The 23,632-nt window shown below is 41.1% G+C and overlaps 1 protein-coding gene across 3 annotated transcripts; it reads right to left on the reverse strand.

Annotated features, from left to right (window-relative positions):
- Window positions 1-2,902: 2,902 nt before the first annotated feature.
- On the reverse strand, window positions 2,903-23,567 carry SHISA5 (shisa family member 5). 3 transcript variants are annotated; one of them, XM_031042376.2, is made up of 7 exons: window positions 23,411-23,567; window positions 21,317-21,485; window positions 20,882-20,956; window positions 8,956-9,071; window positions 7,982-8,200; window positions 5,973-6,056; window positions 2,903-5,053 (listed from the first exon to the last, which is right to left on the reverse strand). In XM_031042376.2, the coding sequence occupies exons 1-6, from the start codon at window positions 23,472-23,474 to the stop codon at window positions 5,977-5,979; spliced, it is 723 nt and encodes a 240-aa protein (XP_030898236.2). In that variant the 5' UTR covers window positions 23,475-23,567; the 3' UTR covers window positions 2,903-5,053; window positions 5,973-5,976. The 3 variants fall into 3 exon arrangements, with proteins under 3 accessions (XP_030898236.2, XP_005141640.3, XP_030898237.1); XM_005141583.3 differs by having other exon boundaries at window positions 2,903-6,056; XM_031042377.2 differs by lacking the exons at window positions 20,882-20,956; window positions 21,317-21,485; window positions 23,411-23,567 and adding an exon at window positions 20,580-20,613 and having other exon boundaries at window positions 2,903-6,056.
- Window positions 23,568-23,632: the final 65 nt, after the last annotated feature.

Below are 23,632 nucleotides of genomic sequence, written 5' to 3' on the forward strand. Positions count from 1 at the left end.
AGGCTTGTTTCTGTACAGCACAAACTGCCAACTACTTTTCAGGAACAAGTTTCAAGGCCCTTGTAGCAGCCTGGAGAACTGCCATTTTCCTGCTTAACTGCAGCAGGGACGGATGTGCAGGCACATAACAGCAAAGCCTAAGTCTGTGTGCTTGCATGGGAATAACCCTAGAAGTGGCACCAGGGCACTGCACAAGACATGCTACAGAAGTTTCAGTGTGACATAAAGCTATTTGCCTTGTTCACTTTTTAAAAAACCAAACACACATCATCCCCCAAAAAAAACCCCAAACCAAAACCCACAGCATTTCCTGGACTTCAGGGTTAGATGGAAGAGCTTGAGAATGTTGGGTAAAAGCCCCTTCCTTCATTAAGGTAATTCTTTAAAAATAGCCCTATGAACACAAGCAGGAGTAAAGCAGATCTGGCAGTTAGAGCCTGCTGTTAGTGGCAAACTTAAAAGGTATAATTACTATATCCCAAAATTCAGTGATTTGCCATCACTTTTCAGCTGTTCTATGCTTCTCTCACCATTAATTTCTCTATACATAATTTGAGTTTATGGTGATAACATGCATTTAAACCTGTTCTTTGGCTGAGTAGACCAAGTGAATTTGGACACAAACCAGCTGAGGAATCCCAAAGTGTTGAAGCAATCCAGTTATAAAAACTTGTTTCAGAAATTTGTGGCCTCATCTAAAAGGCTTGTATATGGCAACTCGAAAGGGAAAAGTGTATTACTGCTAAGCTTCATACAGACAGAAGTGATAGATGTGGGAGAAAATGCTAAGAAAATACCCCTAGCTTTTACCTTCTGACACTGCATCCCCTCCATGCACCCACTCTAACAGATGACACCCTAACCAGTACATCTACACTTACTGTATTTCCACTTTCAACTTCAAAGTGGTATAGCCTAGGCTATATACAATCACTATATACAAAACACACACAAATCCCTGCACCGTCACTGGATAACATCATAGTACAAAATTAAACCATGGCTTTTTTAAATTAAGGCATTTTCTGTACCTGAAAAATTCATGCTCTTAAGGAAAAACTAGGCTGCACTCCTTAAGAGAATGGGCAGATAGGTATGCGTACAGAGCTGCCATAATTCATTATTTGTAAAGCCATTTACAGAGACCAATCTTTTGTCAGGATTATTGCAAAATTGTACTGACCTTCAGTAATTCTTCCCTTTTTACATTGTCTTTCAACTTTTTCTTGTGATTAAAGAGATCCGATAGCATATGCAACAGTTGATCATCCCCTGAAAAACCCAGAGCATTTTTACAGATCATGGGACTACTGGTTTGCTATCTTCATGACCTAAAACCAACAGAACTCAGATTGTTCTTATCAGATACTCCCTGAACAATCCACAGCATAGCAGCTCTTTTTTCAAGGCCAGCAGGCATTTTCCCAGCATGTTACAGGTAAGCTGTGCCTCTCTTAACTGAGGAATTTACTCTGCCATCAAGCACAGCTACAGGACTGAATAATGAAGTATTGAGCAACAACACAAGTATTCTATGCATGATTACCACATACCTCAGTCAGCAGCAGCCACCTGGTTTCTTGCCCATGGGGATAGCAACTCCAGCTCCCCCACTGCTAAGCATTTTCCTCCTCCAGGAACTGAGGAGACAGGACTAAAGCCAGGCAGAAGCTGGATGAAGAAAGCTATCACCATTACTAGCTTACCCCTACTAGCTTACCCCTTTCTCAGGCAACTTCATGCAAAAAGGAGGACAACAGCCTTGCTGATGTGTATTTTAAGACCTACAGACAGTAGCCCTTGACCAGTTGTAGTACAGGAAAAGGTATGTGTTGCTAAGCATCTTCCCGTGGTGATACAAGGACCTGAGGTACTGCATGGATTCAAACACACAGCAGTTTATTTCTACTAAAGCCAGGCACAGAATACAGTAAATGATGCATCATTGATGAAAATATTTAGGGAATTTCCACCTTATTAAGGTGTTACCATAATAAGGTAACACCTTATTTTCTACAACTCATGGAATCATTGAAGAGTTGAGATTGTAAGGGGTCTGGGCCTCTGTAGGTCATCTAGTCCACCCCACAGTCAAAGCAAATTTCCACAGACAACTGGTTTGTGTCAGGTCAGGCCTCAAAATCCCTTTTTATAAACCAAGGTGTAATAAGACAAATACAAAATACCTCATCATAATAGTGTGCAACATCTGACCAGAACTGGGTTTATTCATATTAATCCCACTCGTGTGAACTACTGCTTAAGAAAGTTTAGCCTGTGCTAGACTATTAAAACAGCAAGTTATTTTAACTACTGAATAGTGTGTATATAATATCTTAAAGACTAACGAGTCAGGGGCATGAATACAACCTTTCATAAGATTTTTTTCAAAACTATTGAAAATGTAACCAAAACATCAACCAAAAAAATGTTTTCACAGAGTAGAAAGCATTATTTACCACACATTGAACTACACAAGTTGATAAATGAGGGATGATATTCAACACACAAGTCAAAATATACATTGAGAGGATATGAAACTTTAAATCAAATTACAGACTTCTTTGAAGTCTCCCATCTTGTCTACACTAGACTTTCAAAATGTCTTGGGATTTGTTAGCTATTGTGTTCAAGCATTTAACTCATTCCTTAGACTAGGCAAGGCCTTAGAAGCAAGTCTTTTAAACGAGCTTTGAAGCATACTGTCAGAATATCATTCAGGAGCTTATATTGTGCTTACTTTATGTTGTGACCTGTAAATTCAATTAGGCTTCAGTCTCCACTAGGCAAAAGTGATATTCATGATACTTGGTAACACTAGGTGTCAAACACAATGAAGTAAAGTGTAGCTTTGCAGATACACTGCTAAATAATACTCAAATTGAGGCTAAAAAAACAGAAGTGATAGAATATACTTAAAAGACTGCATTTATTACAAAGGCGTATAGAGTTTATGCCATTACTTTTGAATACTTACGTTTAAACTACAAACAACATACAAAGCTAGGTTACAGTATGTAACAATCAACTGTGATTATCTAGTAAATTCAGTACAACATAATTACTGTATTTAATTCCACAAAGCAGTTCTGAAACAAAGGCACTTACAGAACTAACCCCCCAAAGAAAAACAAAAATCAAAAAAACCCCAAACACACAAAACCCCCACATATACTCTTTCAACATATAGCATCTTAATTCCATTCCCCCTCCTCTATGGTACTGTGGATAACTAGTCTGACATGAAAGCAATAGCTACCTGGACTGGCACATCAGTAGTGCTTAAACTAAAAGTTTATGGATCACCTTCTCCATCTTTTCTATAACCATCCTATTCTATTAACTGTATGAAAACAAGTTTAAACAGGATGCTTGGCAGCAACTACATAAAATTTGGTTTTATGCCGTATTGTTAATGATGATTAATACACTAACAGCAAGGCAAGGACTGGCAAAGTGCTCCAATTACGAATTAAGCGGACTATTTTCTCTTATTTCAACAAATTTTGTAACTAGTAGTTCCTCATATATTAATGATTCTTCACCCACATGTAGTTTTCATTAGCATGTGTTTACTAAAGATGTAAATTTTCAGGCTCCTTCACCTCATCCCCTCCCACCACTCCATATACAGTGGTGTTCAAGGCAATTTATTTGGTCTGTACAACGTCCAGATTCAGGGACCTCTATTATTGTTACAACTTCACTTTCCTCCTCTCTCTTTCTTAGGGATGGTGGCAGATGGCTGAGCCAGCTTCTCATGACATTGCAGATTTTTCTTTCATAACCAAAAAAGAACCTTATTTACACTGCCACGAACTGTATGCTTTTCACAATATCTGAAGGAAAGGAAGAGCATTGTGGCGTAACCACCTCATGAAGCCAAACACTAGAACATCGTACCTGTGCTCCAAGAGCTACATGGCAGCTGAGCTCACTGGCCAGACTGCATCCAGGCAGCTGGCTAACAAAGGTGCTGGAATGGTATCTGCCCTCCTTCTATAGGAACAGACACACAGGGGTACGATCCATAGCAAGGCAGTTGTTTCTGCAGTTATTCAGCGGCCTCCCACACATAAAAATTACAGATTTCTAGGGAAATTCTTCATCCCTCATACAGGAGACACTGTGCATTTCTGGTTCTCACATAACTCCAGTGTACTGAAGCATCACCCAATTTCTCAGGAGGGAGGAAAGAGGAGGAACACACAGATATAGGGCATGCATGCTCTGGAAGTGCCTCCTGGCACCATTTCATGCTAACTTCAGCACTCTCAGAGATGTAATGGGGGGCCACAGGCTGTCAAGAATCCCAATGCTAAAAGCTTTCTACAAGTATCTTTTGAAATGCCCTGAAGACTTTCCAGAAAAACAGAATTGGAATAACCCAGAAACAGACTTCAAAAATCAGGAAGAGAAATAAAGCTGCCTTTGACTGCAGCAGTTTTCATTCATAGTATGAGGTAAAGCAACACCACCATTGATGATTTTCAAACAGTAATATACCCCAAATGTAGAACCACAGGACAAATGGCTCAACAGCCTCTAAAAAAATAAAAGTCATTGTATGAGATAGATCAAAGTTATTTTACTATTATGACACAGGGATACATATAATGAGCTAGACAGCTCTACCGAGGAATAACAACTTGTATTTTAATGTTAGAAAAGATAAAATTGTAGAGGACACTAAAAAGAAATTATGATTCATTTGATCAATACAAGGTGCATAGAACCAAAAGCCTTATAACCACTAGTAATAGTCATGAGGATGCCTCAAGATATTTCAGGACTGCAAGCACCATCTTGAAAATGTGTTACCTCGCTGTGGCAAGGTCCCACCACTCTTCCATTTCCTTGACTTATTCTCTGCTCAGCTTTATGAGAATGGTGAAGTCAAAATGGAGGTTGAATTGCTACTGTGTGTTGGGCTGGGATTTCTTACCCTCCTTTCCCATTATTATTCAAATGCAGATCTGTCATTCTGAGGTTCCTGCCATCTGCAGTTCCCACTAGAGACAGTCAGTGACAAGCCCCAAGCATTTAAAAACACCTGTAAAATAAATTCCTCCATTATGATGAGGAAGTACTAAACACTGGCAGGTACATCTGTTTAACATATTATTAAGGAGCTAATTTGTCTTCCAAACTCATCAACAACAGATGACTTAAGTAACCTTGTCCAATAATACTTGGACATCCAACAAATACTCATCCAATAATTTTAATGAAGAAGTCTCAGGTTTTCAGCTTTTGATCTATTTGTTCTACTAAGTGGCAGGCAGTTTGGTTTTGTTATTAATTTCTAGCACTAAATTAAAATGGCCTGAGAAAAACACCCAGTGAAGGCACAGTTTTTAAGCCTTAAAAGTCAGAAAGAAAACAAGGAAATCATCCACTCACGCTATTTAGCACAGCAAAATGAAACCAGGCCAGAGAATTACCTGTGGTTTGCTAGGGGTTACAGAAGGAAACTGCGTTTCAAAAAAGGAACACTCCCTTTTGAATGGGAAAAGTATTACATGGTATCTTACCTAACAATAGTAGCTTCAAAACAGGCAGAACATACATAAGAGATACCAGGTAGCTTCTCAAGAAATTAAGCTTTTACGTTTTAATACCGTGCAAAAGTGCTTCAGCTTTGGGTGTTTGATAATGCTCATATTAGACCACTCCTTTATTGCACAGCAAACATGATTGTGGTTCTTATTTCTGAAGTTCTCCTCCTTCACGCTTTCCCCATTGTATACAGAACAAAATCTCTTTTTGTGTTTGAGGTATAAAGTAACAACTTCTGCAAGAGAAATAATACTGCCTCATCCTTGAAGCATTTAAAAAACAGATACAGAATTAACTTTCCCTTTACTGAGACAAAGGATCGCTGTCTTCCAGAAAAATATACTACAGTTGCATGGTGTAAACAGCACAAATTATGCTTTTAAGAGTTTTGTATGCAGAAGAGAGTAGATGACCTTTTTAATAGGTGGGCTTCTGAGGATCCATGTAAGCAGGGTTGTAAGGGGGCTGGCTGATTGGGTAAGGTGCTCCAGCACCAGCTGCAAAAGCAAAACACAAGAGAAAATAAATCTGTAAAACTTAACATTCTGAATTGTACATCTATAATGGCAACTTCTGTTTTAAGCACACAGTTAAGAGGATCAACTTATCTGCATCTTAACTGGACCTGAAAACAGTTTGTGCTAACTCAAAAAGCATCCATACTTCAAAAGTAAGGTCACAAAAACCTTTACTCTTGTGGTCTGGTTTAGGTTTTGTTTGTTATGCTTAAGGAGGAATGTGTATTATGCCAGCCACAAGTACATGGTTAGCCTTCAGGGGAGGACATAGTCTGAAAAACAAAGAAATAGATCTGGTCCAAAAAAGCAGCCAATGCAATTCAGAGATGCACAAACAGGACATACCCATAGAAGCAAAAATAAACCACTTAGCAAAAGAGAAAGGATCAGAGGAAGCATCTTAAGATTCTTTCAGGTAAAATGCTTTCCCAGTAAGTGTCACAGTTAATAAAAAAAAGGGGGGGGAAGTATACCATTGCTACCAAGCACATTAAAGAGTTTGACTTGACTTACATACTAGAATGTATATAACTCAGAAGCTGTCTCTATTTTACAGTATTCTGGGACAAGCAGCTCTCAATCTTCATTTTCAGGTCTCTCAAACAGTGCATTAGTTCAAGTAATGCACCACCTGAACAGATCCCTGGCACACGTGAGTATCTTTTGATGATCTTGTAAAGTGAGTGAGTTTGGCTCCTGTGTGACAGAGCAGGTATTTTCTCTTTTGCATATGACCTAATTAAGAGGCTGCCCCTTGGTTAACAGACAAGAGAAATAAAGGAAAGAGCTCTCACTTTGAGGCGTTCTCAGCTGGCAACATGGAAAGCACTTCAAGATTTTCCCAGGAAAAAGTGTTTTAATAACTAACAAACCAGTAACAGTTTGAGAAACCAGAGCAGGAGAAGCAAGATGACTAGTTTATTGGCTCACTTTATCACATGATAAAAATGAAGCCATAGCACTTTGAGTAACTCCATAAATCCCACAGCTTCTTCAGTTTACAAGAGAAAGTCAACAGTCCTGCCAAGTCAGTGTTTTTACATGTGAGGCTGGTCTGCACACTGTTAATGTGCAATTTCTAATTGGTATACAAATGCTACAGACCATGAACAGGCATTTATATTTGAGCTGTCACAAAAGAGTTACTTTCTAAGTATTATCTTAAGATTTCTTCAGGAATTCAGGACAATACTCTGATCGTTACTTAGAAGGATAAATAGCAGGGTTTGTAAGAGGGCTTAATGATCCCAAGAGAGGTAACAGTCTAGCTTTGACCATTCTGAAGAGTCAGGAGCCAATTGTTCAGCAAACAGGTATTACCAGAAGTGGGAATTAGTAATAGCAACAATAAAGCTGCATGAAAACAAAGCTGTCAAAGAAGGAAAGCAGAAAACAAAAAGATTCTGATAATTTAACTTCTAGTTATTTGCAAACTTGTCTGAAGCTGATCAGAGACTGTATTCTATGGGAACAGTGATGAACTACTAGAAAATGCCATCTGTGTAGAGACTGAAACAGCTAGCAAATATTAATTAGAAACCGTGTGTAGAAACACACAACTACTACACATGTTAATTGTCCTTTTAATATGAAATTTTAACAGTATTAGTAAATTACATTATTTAAATATTGTACTGGATCCTCCAACAGTCCCACATAGCACCAAACTTTGCAAATGCAGCTCAAGCTACATCTCCTCTAGCAATACTTAACATAGAAACAGTGATGGGGAAATTGCAAGGGTGAATTACAGCACCCACCGTAACTTCAGTTTTACTTAATTTGTTTACATTTACATTCATATAGTCACAGAAAATAATAAATGTAAATAATACGAGATTTGCTCCAAAGCAGCTGTCTCTTCAGCTATTTAAGAGATGAAGAAGCACTCAGCATTGTCTTACCTGCCACTGTTTCATGATAAGCCGGAGGTCCTGATGGCTGCATAGGGTAAGGGGGAGGATACTGTGCAGGGTACGGTGCTACTGGCATTCCGGGTTGTGGCTGGATAGCCACAGGCTGATATCCTTGATAGGGGGCTACTTGGTAGTTAGGTGATGCTCCCTGTTGCTGGGGATAGGGAGCATGAACCACTGTAGTGGAAGTAGTAGTGGTCACAACAGCTACAAGCAAGCAAAAGGAACATGGTTAGTGTCAGTGGTTCTAGAAGATCATCTGGGATAGCCAACAAGACCAATGTAAAAAAACATTCTCTCTGAAGCTCAATTTCTCATGTCAAAATCTGGGCAATTTTATTTTGAGTTCCACAAAAGACTTAAAAATGTACACCTCTAAATAATGCTTCCATTGATCGTGGTGGCAATGAGAGCCTGCAGGTACTGGGAGAGCAGCCAACTCACCTCCTTGTTTCTCAAACACAAAGAGCAAAGAATTTTTACCTTGGACTCTTTAAATCCAGGAACCCAAACCTGCAGCCAAGGTACCAATCATTTGGCATAAGACTGGAAAACCTATTGATTTTTAAATGTTACCTGCTTTTAAGGGTTAAGATGATAAATATCTTCTTTATTAGGTAAGGAGCTTCCCACCACAATTGCCCAAAATGTTCCTTTTCGTGTTGCCAATACACTAACAAATCCCTATCCCCTGCTTACTCAAACAACAAAAAACCAAACCCAAACCCCCATGTTGGGGGATGGGGAAGAGAGAACTTCTAAATGCTTAGAAAATGTTCCAAAACACCTCTCTGCAACTTCCCAATCTGAAGCACCTTAAACACTTATTTTTTGTGTTTAGGTATTGCAAATTCTGCAGCAGAGAAGTAAGGCAAGATTATTTTCACCTTAAAAGGAACACATGGGGGGATGGGGAGCCTTGTTCAAAGATGTAAAAAACAAAATAAATATCCAGTACTTACGCCTTGGTCTTCGACAGGCTTTATACAAACAGCAACATGAACAGGTGAGGCACAGAATAATAGTAATTATAATCACCGCACAAACAGCAACTCCAATTGCAGCAAGGGTTCCAAAACTGCAAAAAAGATACCATCAGAAGTAGTAAGATTCTGCTACACAAATTCATCCCTCTTCATCCTGACCTTCTGTAGCAAACACATTGCTCCTCCTCCAATCTGTTACTACTTCACACATCTGTCAAATTCAGTGCTAACATGAGGTCAGACCTGCTAAACCAGTGGAAGCAGAGCAACCCTTACCAAGGCACATGCTCCCCTGTGCATGAAAAGGACCCAACATGAGTCTTTGGTCCCTCTCATTTTAGTGACTCTGTGATTCTTGGTATTTCAGTCCAATTCTGTGTCCCTTTATGTACTCCAAAAGGTAACAGCAACAAATTTCAAAATCACTGCTTTGATGACTTAGTTTTCCAAGCATTGCTTGACTGCTCTGAACACACAGGTAGGCACGAATGAGATGAAGCACCCCAGACTGGGGTCACAGCAAGCTCTTCATGCATTGGGCATGGGAGGTCTTAGCAATCTCGTGACAACTTTGGTACTGAGCAAACCTCTCCATGCTGCAGATTCTTGGCAGGTTCCTTGGCATTTGTAAACAGTTGCTTTAGAAGCCACATTTCATGTGCTTTGTAAGATCTGAAATTCTGCTAACTTTACTGCAACAGCAAGCATGCTATGCTGCGTTTGGGAGACAGAAACACTGCCTAAACCACCGAAATCTAGCATAAAATGCCAAAGATTACACCAGCTTTAACTGCTGCGATGAGTATCAAATGAGGGAGATGACTGTTTGAAGTTTTGTTTACCACAGGGGGAAGAGAAAGTATCACTGTAAATCATTAAATGCCCAGTGACAATTCCCTTTCAAGTGCTAATTCATATCCTCTGTTTCCTACTGTCCAAAATCAATAAAGCTCTTCCACAGCAGGCAAGGTCTTCAGCATTTTCATTTCTTAATTAAAAAAAAAATATATATATATATAAAAAAACACCATACATCAATTTGGGGAACAATTACAGGAAGTCAGTTTTAATGAACAACAAGCTCTAAAACGAGTAGAGAGCTGGTTTTATACCCATCCTGTTTTTCCTTCTGCATAGAGATTTTGGCCACAGAACTATCTAGGTTTTGCTGGTTTTTTTACTGCTCATTTTCCTTTTAGCAGCTCTGAACAAAACAACATCTCCAGAACCTCCAACAATTTCTGCTTGGCTACCAACCAGCCACCAAATGTGAAAATTGATTCTGAGTATAAATGACACTGGAAAGGTAAATCACTGACAAGAAATAAAAAAGTATCTTTCTATCCCTAGCCCAAATTGGGAAAATCTCTTCTCAACAATCTAGAGCAACTTAACCCTCAGTAAGATGGACACCAAAAACCAGGTTCTTAAAATGCATTTTTGTTTTTTCCTTTAAGAGACACTCCTTCAATTTTACTGTTTCTGCAACAGCTGGAAGAAAAAGCTTCTTTAAGAATCTGATCAACAATTTTATCTAATGGTAACTGTATTTTGTGCACTGATTTTGTTAACTACTAAATATAATCCTATGGATCTATTCAAGTACTAAATCCAATAGCTGCGGATTGCCTACAGTCACTGCATCTCAGTATTTACATGTAAAACAGGAAGCAGGAACTACTGCAGCCTCCTGGAGTCAGAGAAGCCACGTCAGAAACACTGCCAGGAAAGCAAAAATGATTGCAACACAGCTGCAGATGTAAAGACACACACATGCATTGTCACATTTATGTGCACCTTTACAGAATGTTTTTGTATGCTGACTTGCACACACAAATGCATTCCTAACTATGATGCTTTACAAGCTCCCCTCATCCTCAGAGGCATTAGTTTCACTTCAGCACAGTTCACAGCCAGCTCATCTCCACCCCAGAATCTCATTTCTCCAAGCCTGGGAGAAAAAGGAAGATACAAAATGCAACTGGTGATGTAAACATGCACAATGATACCACATCCTGAAATACAGGCTGCCTCCCATCCACAGGGCCAACAGCAACCACACATCAAGTTAGCCTGGACACACACACTGAGCATTTGTGTACCTGGAAATGGATTAGATGTAAGAGTGACCTGTGGAATTCGATTAATTCTACAGGGTCCTTACTAGATATTCATTATATAAATCCATACATACACATGAGAAGAAAGAGAAGTGTGCACAATGATTTACACAGTAGACTTAACTTGCCTGTAATGTTCAAACAGCATGAATGTCTGTGACAAACCACAGAGGCCTCTAGAAAATGCATGACAACAAACGTTACCTACAATTACTGCTACTTGTGGAGTGCCAACAGCATTTCCCTTGCTCTTGTTCCCACTTCCCTATCAACCCTGAGAAAGCTCTCTCACTAGGGAAGCTAACATTTCCATTACACACAACTATTACCAAGCAACATTAGCAGAGACAACAAAGGAAAAGTGCCTTCCAGGTTCTTCCTCTGGCATTTTCCCCACTAAAGCAAGTAAAACCAAACAAACTCACAACAAACCCACCAAACCTTTTTCCTAGTGAGCTAGCTATGTGTCAAGGAAGGAGATTAGGCCTGAAAAAGAGAACTAAAATTCTTCACTTCTACGGGCAATGAACCTCTGAAGTTTAGCAAAAGCTAGGCAAAATCAAAGAAGCCTAAGAAATGGAGAATATGGACAAAGTGGAGAAACATCCACACATCTCAGCATAGCACAGCAGGAAACTGGCAGAGCACCCTTATCTTTCAGAACCAAATTTGATTCTGAAACAAGAGAGAAAACAGCACAAGCATATCTGCAGTCAAGCTGCCACCAACAGATAACCACTGGTCAGTTTGAAGCATGGGCTCCAATAGCTTATTTTTAATAAAGTTTATTGCCCACTGAAGCCCATATCTCACTGCATATTTACTACCTCTAATAGGGAAAGAGACAAAAGCAAAGCTCAGAGGAAATTAAAAACCCCAGCCACTACCATATCCTCATATTCACCATGTTACTGGAGACACCCTGTGCATTTTCATCATTTTTCTTCATCTTTGCTTAAAATGACACAACCATGGCATGATGACGTTTTGCATCCATCTTTTAAAGAGCTAAATAGAGACACATATTTAAAGTACAAGTGTGTCAGCTGTATGCACTTTACAATGCAGTTCTGTGTGTAAACAACACTGTGATTCCATTCTACCCATGAAAATATTGTGATTACTACATGCCAAAATTATAAGCCTTCAGAAACACCCCACTGAGCAAAATAACAGACAGTAGTTCTTCCCAGTTTTCTAAGAATTGTACATAACTGTAGGCATTTTTATCACCTACTTTACAGCAGAAGCATCATTTTCCTGCCAGTCCTTGAGCTCATGCAGACTGATGTCTTGAAGCAGCAGAAGATAGTGTGACTTCTACAGGCAACAAACCAGTAAGCGTTATGAACTTGCAACTTGTGGCATCAACACCTTCTTTCAACATTAGAGCTCTTCTAAAGTTTGTGGGTTTTTTAACCATTCCTATTGACAGTCAAAACTAGCAATACCCTGGAATATCTGAACAGCCAGGCACTACCTTATACTGCCCTAGCAGTACTGCCCTGAGCACTTCTTCCTGAACTTTCAGTAACAGAAGTCCCAAAAGTGCAGGAAGCTAACCACAAGTAGATTACTCAAGTGAGGCCAGAACGGTGTTCAGCATACTTTACTCAGTAAACTATCTAAGCTTCAGAAGGCAAGACATTCCAGATACTTCATAAAGACTCTCTTGCAGCATGTTAACTCCAGAAAGCCCGTATTCCTTTCTGAAACAAAATTACTGCTTCATTAATTGCTTTCACTTAATGAATCTAAAACAACTTTGAAAATATTTGAAAAAATATATTCACATTAAATAATTTAATTACTTCTGTTAGCATTATAAATAAATGAAAAAGATCAGACATGAGGGATTGTAGCTTAAAGATTCTTTCCCTTGGTTAACTAAGAAAGAGAAATTAAACAAAAACCCAAATCAAAAAACACACCTTCCCCCCTGCATTCTGCAAACAAACATCAAGGTGTAGAAATGTGAGAGGCCATGGCACCAGATCATAATGCTCACAGTTTGAACACGGGCTTCCAGACTCCCACATCATATGTACCCGAGTCTCTAAATAAAGCACACCCTGTTATAAACAGCTTGAGTTTATTCACTGCCATTTCCTGCTTCTTTCTTCACATGAAAGCTAACTTTTGCCAATAACTTAAAAGAAAACAAAATCAAACCTAATAGCAGTTCTACCGCAGCAATTATAAACTGCAACTTCTCATAATATCTACAGGAAAGTAAATGTGAAGAGACAACTCCCTGCCCTTTCCTAGCACCATCTCTCTCTTTCCTTGCTCTATTCCACCCCTATTCTCTCACCTCTGGAAAGCACTAAATTGTATGTGTAAGAAGCATACCTCATCTTACCATTAAAGTTGCCTAATTATTCAAAATATGTATCAGTTCTCAGGTATGTGATCAACGCCTGCTTTACTCCTGTTGGTACTAAATGAGATACAATGGGCATATTGAAATGTATCAAACACAAGGTCTAAATAGTACTATTTGTTAATTCTCAGGGCTGCTGTTCAGATCAGAGATCTCAATCTTAAACACTGTCAAGTGTGTGTGTGTGGGGAAGTAAAATGCTTTGAGTGTATTCAAGGCCTTTTAAAACATCCAAGTTCCAGTTCCAGCAACATATTATTAAACCTCCTTAATAGTCTGAATCACTTAAACTGGCAACATTCTGTAAGCCCTGCTGTAAAGAAAGCTTTTGTGTGCATTCATGACAATGGTGGACACTGCAAATTCTGTCTTTAAAAAAAATCCAAGTAAACAACAATAAGACTACCTAGTTCTGAAAAAAAAACAGTTTAAGCAGAAACTATTGTGAAAATTTGTGAAAATATAGTGAAACTTGCAAAACTCTTCATTTCACAAGTTTTAATCTATTCCAAGATTTGTTCTATACTACACGAAAGATGTTGGCAGGGATCTTTTTCAAAAGCACAGCTGCTTTTAAAAGCAAACATTACAAATACCGAGTTAAGGCTGTAACACTGGGTGGTCTGGAAAGACTGCAGAAGACAATTTAGGCCATTCCTAAAAGTGTCAAAAAAAATGAGTATTCTCATATCATTCTTTACTGCTCCAGAAAAGGAGACAGCTCACAGAAATGTGACAGGATGGTAAATGTTCAGACTTGCCCAGACTCAGGTAGAGGGCATGCCAAAACAAATCCCCAGGGTGAGATGCTTTCCTAAGTCCAGCAGTTCAGTTGTGGCCATACAAGGCCACATCCAGCTGCTAAAGTTTATCAGGAAAAGAAATTATAAACTTTTGTTATTTTGTTAAGAAAACTCAAAGGGACTTCCAAGAGCCTTTCACAGGAATTCATTTTTACAACTTTACAAACACACTTCCTTGATTTATAGTTTTAGCAGGAAGATTCAAAACACAAGAACCACTTCACGAGACTCAAAAAACATTAAATAAATTACTATTATAGAGAAAGCAAACTCCTGTGAGGTTCATACTCACAGGAAATAATCACCATGACTTTGACACTTGACAAGACTGACCAGCCTCCTTCAGCACAGCTGGGTTTTGGGCCACAGCAGCTTCAGCACATGTGGACAACCAAAACCATAGAGTTATCCTCATAGTCCAGGTGCAATCACACTAATTGCTGGGTGTCTACCATGACCTATTCCAGCCCCAGGTAAACGAGAGGCCACCTTCTCCAAATGAGATCTCCACTGAGAAAGTTGGGGTTGTTCAGCCTGGAGAAGAGAAGGCTGTGTGGAGACCTCAGAGCAGCCTTCCAGTATCTGAAGGGGACCTACAGGGATGCTGGGGATGGACTCTTCATTAGGGACTGGAGTGATAGGACAAGGGGTAATGGGTTGAAACTTAAACAGCAGAGGTTTAGACTGGATATAAGGAAGAAATTCTTTACTGTTAGGGTGCTGAGGCACTGGAATGGGTTGTCCAGGGAGGCTGTGAATGCTCCATCCCTGGCAGTGTTCAAGACCAGGTTGGACAGAGCCTTGGGTGCCATGGTTTAGTGTGAGGTGTCCCTGCCCATGGCAGGGGGGTTGGAACTGGATGATCTTAAGGTCCTTTCCAACCCTAACTATTCTATGATTCTATGATCCAGAAGTGTTTAAGGGACCGGTGATTCTTGTGGTGGGCAACAGTCTTAAGAGTCAGACTGAAAAGCATGTTTTCAAAACTATGAAATATTGAAAGCTGCACCAGACTGGCAGATTTGAGTAACTGCTGCTATTTTATGAGCTCTGCAATGAAGTGAAGCATGGACTGGAACTGTAATACCCATCTTTCAAACCAATGTTATCTCAAGTTAGCATTTGAGAGTTTCCCTCCTAGGATCTTGCCCACATACGCTATTTAACAAGACAAAAGTAGCTTCATCTCCAGCTCAGGTCATCACTAACTGTAAGCTGTTAAACTGCTCTAGCATGGCCACAGATTAACTGCCACTGAAAACCACTAAAACTTACCACATTTCCAGCTTTTTCTGGATATCTCCCAAAAGAAGGAGTTAGCAGCAGGAGCCCATCAGCTGAATTTCTGGGACATCTCTGCTTATCTGCAGTCCAAACAACCCTGAGCTCTGTCCTCCAAAGTCCACAGCTGAGCACTGCCCAGCAACCCTTTAGCAATCATCAGCCAAGCCAGCTCTGGCGTGAGAACCAATACTGAAGTGACAACAATAATGCCATGGTAAGCCAAAAAGCCCTGCAATTGCAAAAGTGTTATAGAAAAAGAGAATACAAGACTCTTCTGAGAAAAAGTTTGCTGAATATGCACTGAAAGGGTCCTTTTTCTGTCTGGTTAAATAAGAAGCTGATGTGGGTTACTTGAAGCCAAAAATAATCCACTTCAATTTCATACACAAAGACTTACTGGAAGTAAAGCTAATTGCTACTTTTTAAAGCCAGTAACTTCTAAAGTTTTCAAAGCAACAAATAACAGATTTAGGACAAGTTCTTAAACAGTCTATATGAGAAAGTGGCAGGGAGGGAACTTCCTGGATTTTGTGGTTTTACACAGCCATATGACACCCAGATCCAACAGGTTATTATGGAGGATGTGTGTATACAAGCATCATCTTGGTCTATAAGCAGTTTACTCATCCTAAATATGGCCATTTACATAAACCCCTTTGTAATGCATACTAAAAATATAACTTTCCAGGGAAGTTTTGCAGGAAATCTGCTACTGTTCACTCTGTAGACAGTCAAGAATAATTGCTATAGGTAACTGGCACATTGAAAATATGTATGTAACAAGGGGAGAAGTCAGAGCTGCACTCAGAGCTACTGAAGTATTTTGTCAACACTGCAAGAACTAACACTGAAGCTTCATGCAGGTCATGAGACTATTCTAGACAAGTCCAACTGGATCCTGAGTCTAAGAACTGTCCTTAAACACACTATAAGGCATTTACTTCTACAGACAATAAATAAAAAATGCTCACTAGTGGCAGAAGAAAAAATGCAGGCTATTACAAGCACAGATATTTGAGGCAAACAAAGTGAGTCAGCCCCCCTCCTATCATCAGGATCCCACTTCAATGATACAGGATGTTGCCCTCCACTCTAACTAAAATTCAGAACTAAGGTAAAGCCAGCGGGAGGGATTTTCTTCCCCTGAAATGGTTAACTGAATTAACAGAACAAGTTTAACTGGAAACAAAAGAAAAGTACTCCAGAAAGTTTCCCCACTTAAAACAGCAAATGTGATACTAAGAATTTGCTACTGCCAACGCCATACTAAACTCAGGAAGCAGAGTTAAGCAACTAATTAGAAACTAACTTAATTTAAAGCTTTTAACTTGTTAAGCCAGATTTTTTTTAAACGGATTTTTTTCCTGGCAAATTCCAACCTGTGTCAAACACACTGAAACTGAAATCAAAGGAAGTTTAGACAAGGTTACACCCACCAGCACTGCCTGCATATAACCCAGCTGTTACAGGAAACACACCTTTTTCTTTTCTCACATTACCTGTATGTCATTACATACATAAAAGTTAGAAACACTGTGTTCAGGTAGGAGCAAAGTTTAAGTTAGATAAATTAATTCGTCCATACAGCTATGAACTGACATGCTCATTGCCTCTCTCTTTGGGAGAGGTATTACTGATCCAGCACAATGAAGATCAAGGAAAATTTGACACTACACAAATAAGAACAGACTTCTGCAGTAGAGGTCACATCTGGCTGACCACTACTTCTTTTAAATGGGAATGAGACCTTCACTTAAAAAAAGGGGGGGGGGGGGGAAAAGGGCACAAAAGTGGCTTTGATGACTGGTTCCTTCCACACCTTAAAAAAAGCTTTTAAGTTTACCTCCTAGTGGATTTGAGAGCAAGAGACCATTTAGAAACAGAGGAGCATCCGATTAAAAATGAACAACCTTCTGTAGTTAGAAGAGCATGCTAACCCAATTGTACACATCTGCCTCTTGAGCCAGGACAGCATTTTTCAGCCTCTCCACCTTGGTTTCAATGAACCTGCATTAAGCCCACTTCCTGAAGCAGGCAGCTGAGAAATTAGTAATTATTAATGGCAACTCACAGCTGCTTTCTCAGCTTTAAGTAGCTTCCTCACTGAGAATACTTTACTGGAGGTAAAACCAAACGCAAGTTACAAATTGTACAAGCCTGTATCTACTTCTCAGACTAGTAAAAACCTCAGAACAATTGCTTTAAGTAACTTCAAATCCAAATCTCAATTATTTCTAGACAGAAAGTTTACATTCCTTAGAGATGCAAGGTGAGATTAGCCTGTGCCTGAATGCAAGCCTCACAGACCAGGTTCTGTATGCAGTTTAAGTCAGTTATTACAGAAAATATTAAGGACCAGCACTGGGAAAGAAATCTTCTGCTCATTAAATAGAGCCTGATGCCTTGGAAGTTTTTTTCCAATGAACAAAGTGTGTGATTTATTTTCTTACCATTGGCAGCCTATTACAGATGCTGGACCATCCAAATACACTGGAAAGTGTAAACTGAACTCCACGACAGCAGTGGGGAGGAGGAAAAATGGGGTACACAATGTGTTTCAACTTCAAGGCAGAAATTAATTCAGAAACAGACTACAGTTAACTGTGTACGACCTCAAGCTGAAGTTTCGTTTCCATTTAGGACTGACAGCAGCTACCTCAACTACAGAACTTTCTTCTGTAACTTTGAGACAGATGCTAACAATCACTCCACCCCCTTAAACATTCAAGTGATTCACAATTAGTTGAATGTGAACTACTTGATATGAGTCATCTAATTTCCTTTTCCAGGAAACCATGTCCCTAAGCTGGGAGGGCATTCCAAAGGACTGGAATTTATTATCTTTAAAATGTCCAAAAGATTATAGGCTATAAACTGCTTGTACTGTGAACTACACTTAATAGGGTTGCCCAAAGTGCCTTGCACCCCTGCCTTAACAGCACCTAAACCTCAATATTCAATACTGAAATATATTAACATTAAATAATAGTAATAACAAGAAACTTACTAAAAGCTGGTGCTTTGCTTGCACTTCTGCAGAAAATCTCAGAATAAACACAACAAAAAAGCCGAAGCACAAACTAAAAACTCCTCAGCTAGACAAGGAAGAACATACATACCACCACTACCCCTTCACTAACACTGTCCATCGACTTAGAGCTTAATTGTGGCAGGGTTTCCAAGCAGAGAGAAGACAGACCCCAGCTCACTCAGCCCAGTGGCAAGTCCATACAGAGTTTGTGACAAGCCCTCAGAGAGGTTAATTCTCTTAAAACACCATGATTTCTGAGAAATGTGCCAGTGGTAACCTGATCTTGGCATCAGCTTGATGCAAGAATGAGGAAATAAACACTCTGAATCCAGAAACCATCACCTCCTCCTTCTGAAGTACAGTGTCAAAGGTAGTATTTGCAACTCACAAGAAAGAACAAGGCACTAAACAGTTGCCCTTCATTGCCTCTCCCGTTGTTAGCCGTTTCAAAACTATGGCCATGTTGCTGGAGATAGATAGGAAGAAACACCTCCATTGACATCAGCCTTCCTCTCCACACAGTCAAGAAACACAGGCATTGAGATGCAATGTAAAACTTGTCTTTTAAAATTAGCAGAGAATGAGGACAGAGCATGCCTTGCAGACAGAAACTAGCAACAACACTTCCAGAAAGAATACAGTTTCAGGGGGGGGGGGGAGAAAAAAAGACAACACAAAAACCCAACAAACTAACAACAATCAAAACCAAAAGTCCCAACACAATACAAAAGCCTGGGCAAAGTCTGTAATGGAACAGCAATCCTCCCACTGACTGCAGTCACATAAAGTCCTACTCATCTCAATAAAATGTTGAAACACTCAAACCTGAAGCCTACAGTCATTAGTCACTTTGGGCAGTTCTGGGATGTGGATTTCCCCTGGAGTCACATATGGGAGGCTTTTCAACCATGAAATTTCTGTCAATATATACCATCTTTCTATGAACACTGCCTAACCAAAAACTAAGTTTGATGTGAAGTCTAGGCCTTTGCACAGCACTAATTTTTCAAAGCTGCCATGAACTGAAAGGAAAAAAGGAGAAGTTACATGTTTTCTCAAAGTAAGACAGCCATGATTGGCTTTTTAGACATTTTACAGCTGAAAGCAATGATAATTAAAGCAACTTATCTGCTACTTCCTAAATGTTTTCTCTCATTTACAAAGGGACCTCTGCATTTGTGCAAAGACTATGGGCCTTGGTTACAATTACTTTAGCAATTTCTCAGGTTTTTGAGGGTTCGCTTGTTATTTAAAAGACTATTTATATTCTTTCATTTTCTGTGCTTTTTAATAACTATGCGTATTAGCACAGAAAAAAAGAAATTACATTTTTTACATTAAACCTTTATTACTCCAGCAGATTCCACATTTCTACAGTCCCCATGACAGGAAATGGAAGGGTTTTTTGGCATATCTTCCTAAGAAAAACGCATCAAGAGTGAACGCTGGTTGCAAGATGAGGCTCACCCCTGCTGCACTCAGACCGTGCATTTGAAGACGCCCAAGGCAGCCACATCACATCAGCAGAGAAACGGCATCCCCCTCACCCAAACTGCTTGTCACATCAACCCTTTCTTTGCGGAAGGGTACTGAGTCACAGGAAACCAAGGATCCCAGACTTCGCTTCCCCCTTTCCCATCGATGCCTCGGCGTCAACCAGGGCAGCTACCATTAGATGCCTTTAGCGAGGCTTCCTTCCTGCGTGCGTAAAATGCAGAAAGATGTATCTATAGGTTATACAGCACGGGGGGTGCCACTCAACTATATCAGAGGAGGAGCACGGCCCCGGCTATCCAGCGCACCACGCCATTCCCGGGAGCTCCCTGAAGGATCCCGGGTGCGCGCACTCCGATGAAGGGCGAGCCTCTGCCCTGGCTAGCCGGGCACAGCAAGGTCCCGCCGGGCATCACCACCGCACCGGGACAGCTTAACCCACGCTGCCTCCCACCGCCCCTCACCGCCGCGTCGGGACCGCTTACCCCATGCTTGCCCCTGCCGCTCGCCCAGCGCCCGCAGCCCCGCCCGCCCCGGCCCGGACGCTCTCCCCGCCCCTTAAAGGGGCCGAGACACTTCAGACAAATGCAGCTTGTTTCACCGAGCCACGACGGAGTCTATCTGCCGGTATCTAAGAGCACACACCACGTGTGCGAAGCCTTTGGCAGACAGCGAGAGCACACCAGTAAGTCCTTCTGGTTTCAATTTCTGTCAGCATGTACCAACACCACAGTGAAGAACTTGCAAATAAATATCGTGGTAAAAGCAGAGACTTTCCATGACTTACCTGGGGCCAGAATAAATGACATCATCAGAGTCCGAAAAAACCTGCATGTAGTTTACACTGCTCGAGTCAGACATCCTGTAGTAAGAGAACACATCTCAACAATGGAACTTGCAACTGGCTAAACTCCAAAGTTCCCAAGTAAGTTACAAATGCTCATGAAAGGCAACCTACACTTAAAGCAGATTTTGTCATTAAAAAATAAAAAATGGGTAAAAAGCATTTGTAAACGCTCAAAACACACACCCATTCAGGCATTCATTTGACCGCCTCATTGCTCCCACTTTACAGGTAACTTACACGCTTTAATACAGACCCCAGTACAGCCAAATACAGAGCTGAAATGCCCCTTGATAAACTTTTAAATATTAAACTGTGTATTTTCATCATTTGACACTAGAATTATAACCTGCTGCATACACTGAGTTTGTCTCCTACCTTCCATCAAGCAGATTACACTGAAGCTGTTGTTGTTCATCAAATTTAAATAATGCATTAGAGCAACAGTATTGGAGCATGCAGTGTCCACAGCAGAAATAAGGACAGGATTTTGCAGGTTGTGCCCTGCCATGACGATCAATATACGCCTGACAATCCTCGCCCAAAACTGAAAAGAAATAAAACTGCAGAGTTAGCAACTGAAGAAACAATCACAGAAAGCATCTCTCATAGTGACCACCTCACATGGGTTAACATTTAAACATCACAAAAAGAAAAAAGAACTGTTAAGAGGTTAAATGTGGAGGTTCATTAAACAAGTGAGGAGGAACTCCTCCCATACCAATACTGGAGTACTTGTACTAATGTGTAGATGCATGCTTATGCCTGGTTCTTCAGTGTTTTCTCCCTGCAGACACAATGTCAGCTGACAAGCCTCTCTCTCCTGTATCACCAATAAGGAAATGATAACTAAACTGATTCAAAGGAAAAAAAAAAAAAGGTAAAATCTGTGAGTTGATATAAGCACGGTTTAATTATTGAATTAAGGCCAAATACACTAATAATAGGAAACACAGAGAAAGGCATAAAACAAAAAACCCCAGGTGATGCACAGCACAAAGTCTCATCACCCACTGACTGATGCCCGGCACATCCCCGAGTAGGGATGGGCTTCTTCTGGCCAACACTTCCCCCCCACTATCTATACTGAGCCTAACATCCTATGGTATGGAATACCCCTTGGGCTAGTTTGAGTCATCCCTCCTGGCTATGATTCCTGTGCTCCTCCTCACTGGCAGAGCATGAGAGACTGAAAAGTCCTTGACCAGGGTAGGCACTACTTCGCAACAATTAATCTCTGGTGTGTTATCAACATTATTCTCAGACTAAAGCTGAAAAGGGAGCACAGCGACTAGAAAGAAAAGTTAACTACAGCAGCTGAAACCAGGGCACCCCAGCTGCATTTCTGCTGGGTTAATGATCTGAACCACCTCAGGAGAGATCCAATGCACACCCAACCCACCACAGTGCAAGGACTAAGGCTGAGGAAGGCAGAAATGACTGTTTTGGCATACCCGCTACTGAGGGCTTCATCCTCCCTGCAAAACAGCAGCCTGATGACTTCACAATATCAGTGAACCACTTTAACAACCTCATCGAGTTCCACCTCAAGAACAGAGCCCATGAACTATTCCTACTGAAAGTCCCTAACCATTGCAATAAGAAAACTTCTCACTTCCCACCCCCTTTATTAAAGCCCAGGTGCACAAATACAAGAGCACTTCTCCTTTTTCGGGACTTCAACTGGTTGGTCCTATGATCACATCTGCTTTTTCTCCTACATGACAAAGTTGTGGAAGATCACAAGCTCCATCCTTTAAGCACAAGAACAGATAACTACAGATAAGGCTGGTGAAATAAAATAAAAATACCCACAAAAAACCCAACACAAGCAAAAAAGCAAATAACCAAACCCCACACACCCAAAAAAACAATTACCAATGTTAGCATTGGATAACTGAGCTCAGGTGTAGCTATCAGATGTGTTTCTATAAGCAGCGCTGTCGATGCAATACCATCACACTAAGTATTTACTTGAACCTTGCTCTGACAGGTTAAAATGCATTGTGGCAGGGGTGGTAAGGTGAAGGGTTTTAGTGGGATGCATCAGCAGTAACTGGCAGGCACTGTGTGGGACATTGTTTCTCTCGCAGGACTCTCACCCTCGGCGCACCAGTAAACGGTACTTCCGAGGTGGATGCACAGTCATAGCTGGGACACCACCAGCCGCGGGCTGACACAAACGGCTTCCAGCAGAACCTGTCCTCAGCTCCCACCAACACCGCTGTCCGGGTGCGGTTCTGCAGACACGGGGCCACGGGGCAGCCCGAGTGCCCACAGAACACGTCCCGCACTCAGGGCGGCTCAGCTGAGGAGTCTGCTCCAGAGCAGGGGCTCATCCAAGCCGGACACCCCCTCATGAGAAAGCAAACGGGAAGCCCTAAAACCGCCTCAGAAAGAGACGCCGAAGCCCACCCCCCCGCCCACCCCGTTGCGGGCCCAGTCCCCCCGGCCTCCCCCCTCTCAGCTCACCGAGCGCCAGCGGCAGGTAAAGGAGGCCGGAGCCCAGCCCGAAGCCAACCCGCCAGGAGGCCATGGCCGCCGCCTCTCCTCGAGCGGGACGTGTGATCCGCGGGGCTCCGGGAGCCGCCGCAGGGACCGGGAGGAGCCGCGGGCAGAGCAAGGGGCGGGGCGACGAGCACGCGGAGAGCGGGAAAACGCTGAGGGAGCCGGGGCGGAGCGGGACCAGCACGA

This window comes from Melopsittacus undulatus, chromosome 9 (assembly GCF_012275295.1).
Source record: "Melopsittacus undulatus isolate bMelUnd1 chromosome 9, bMelUnd1.mat.Z, whole genome shotgun sequence".
NCBI classification, from domain to species: Eukaryota; Metazoa; Chordata; class Aves; order Psittaciformes; family Psittaculidae; genus Melopsittacus; species Melopsittacus undulatus.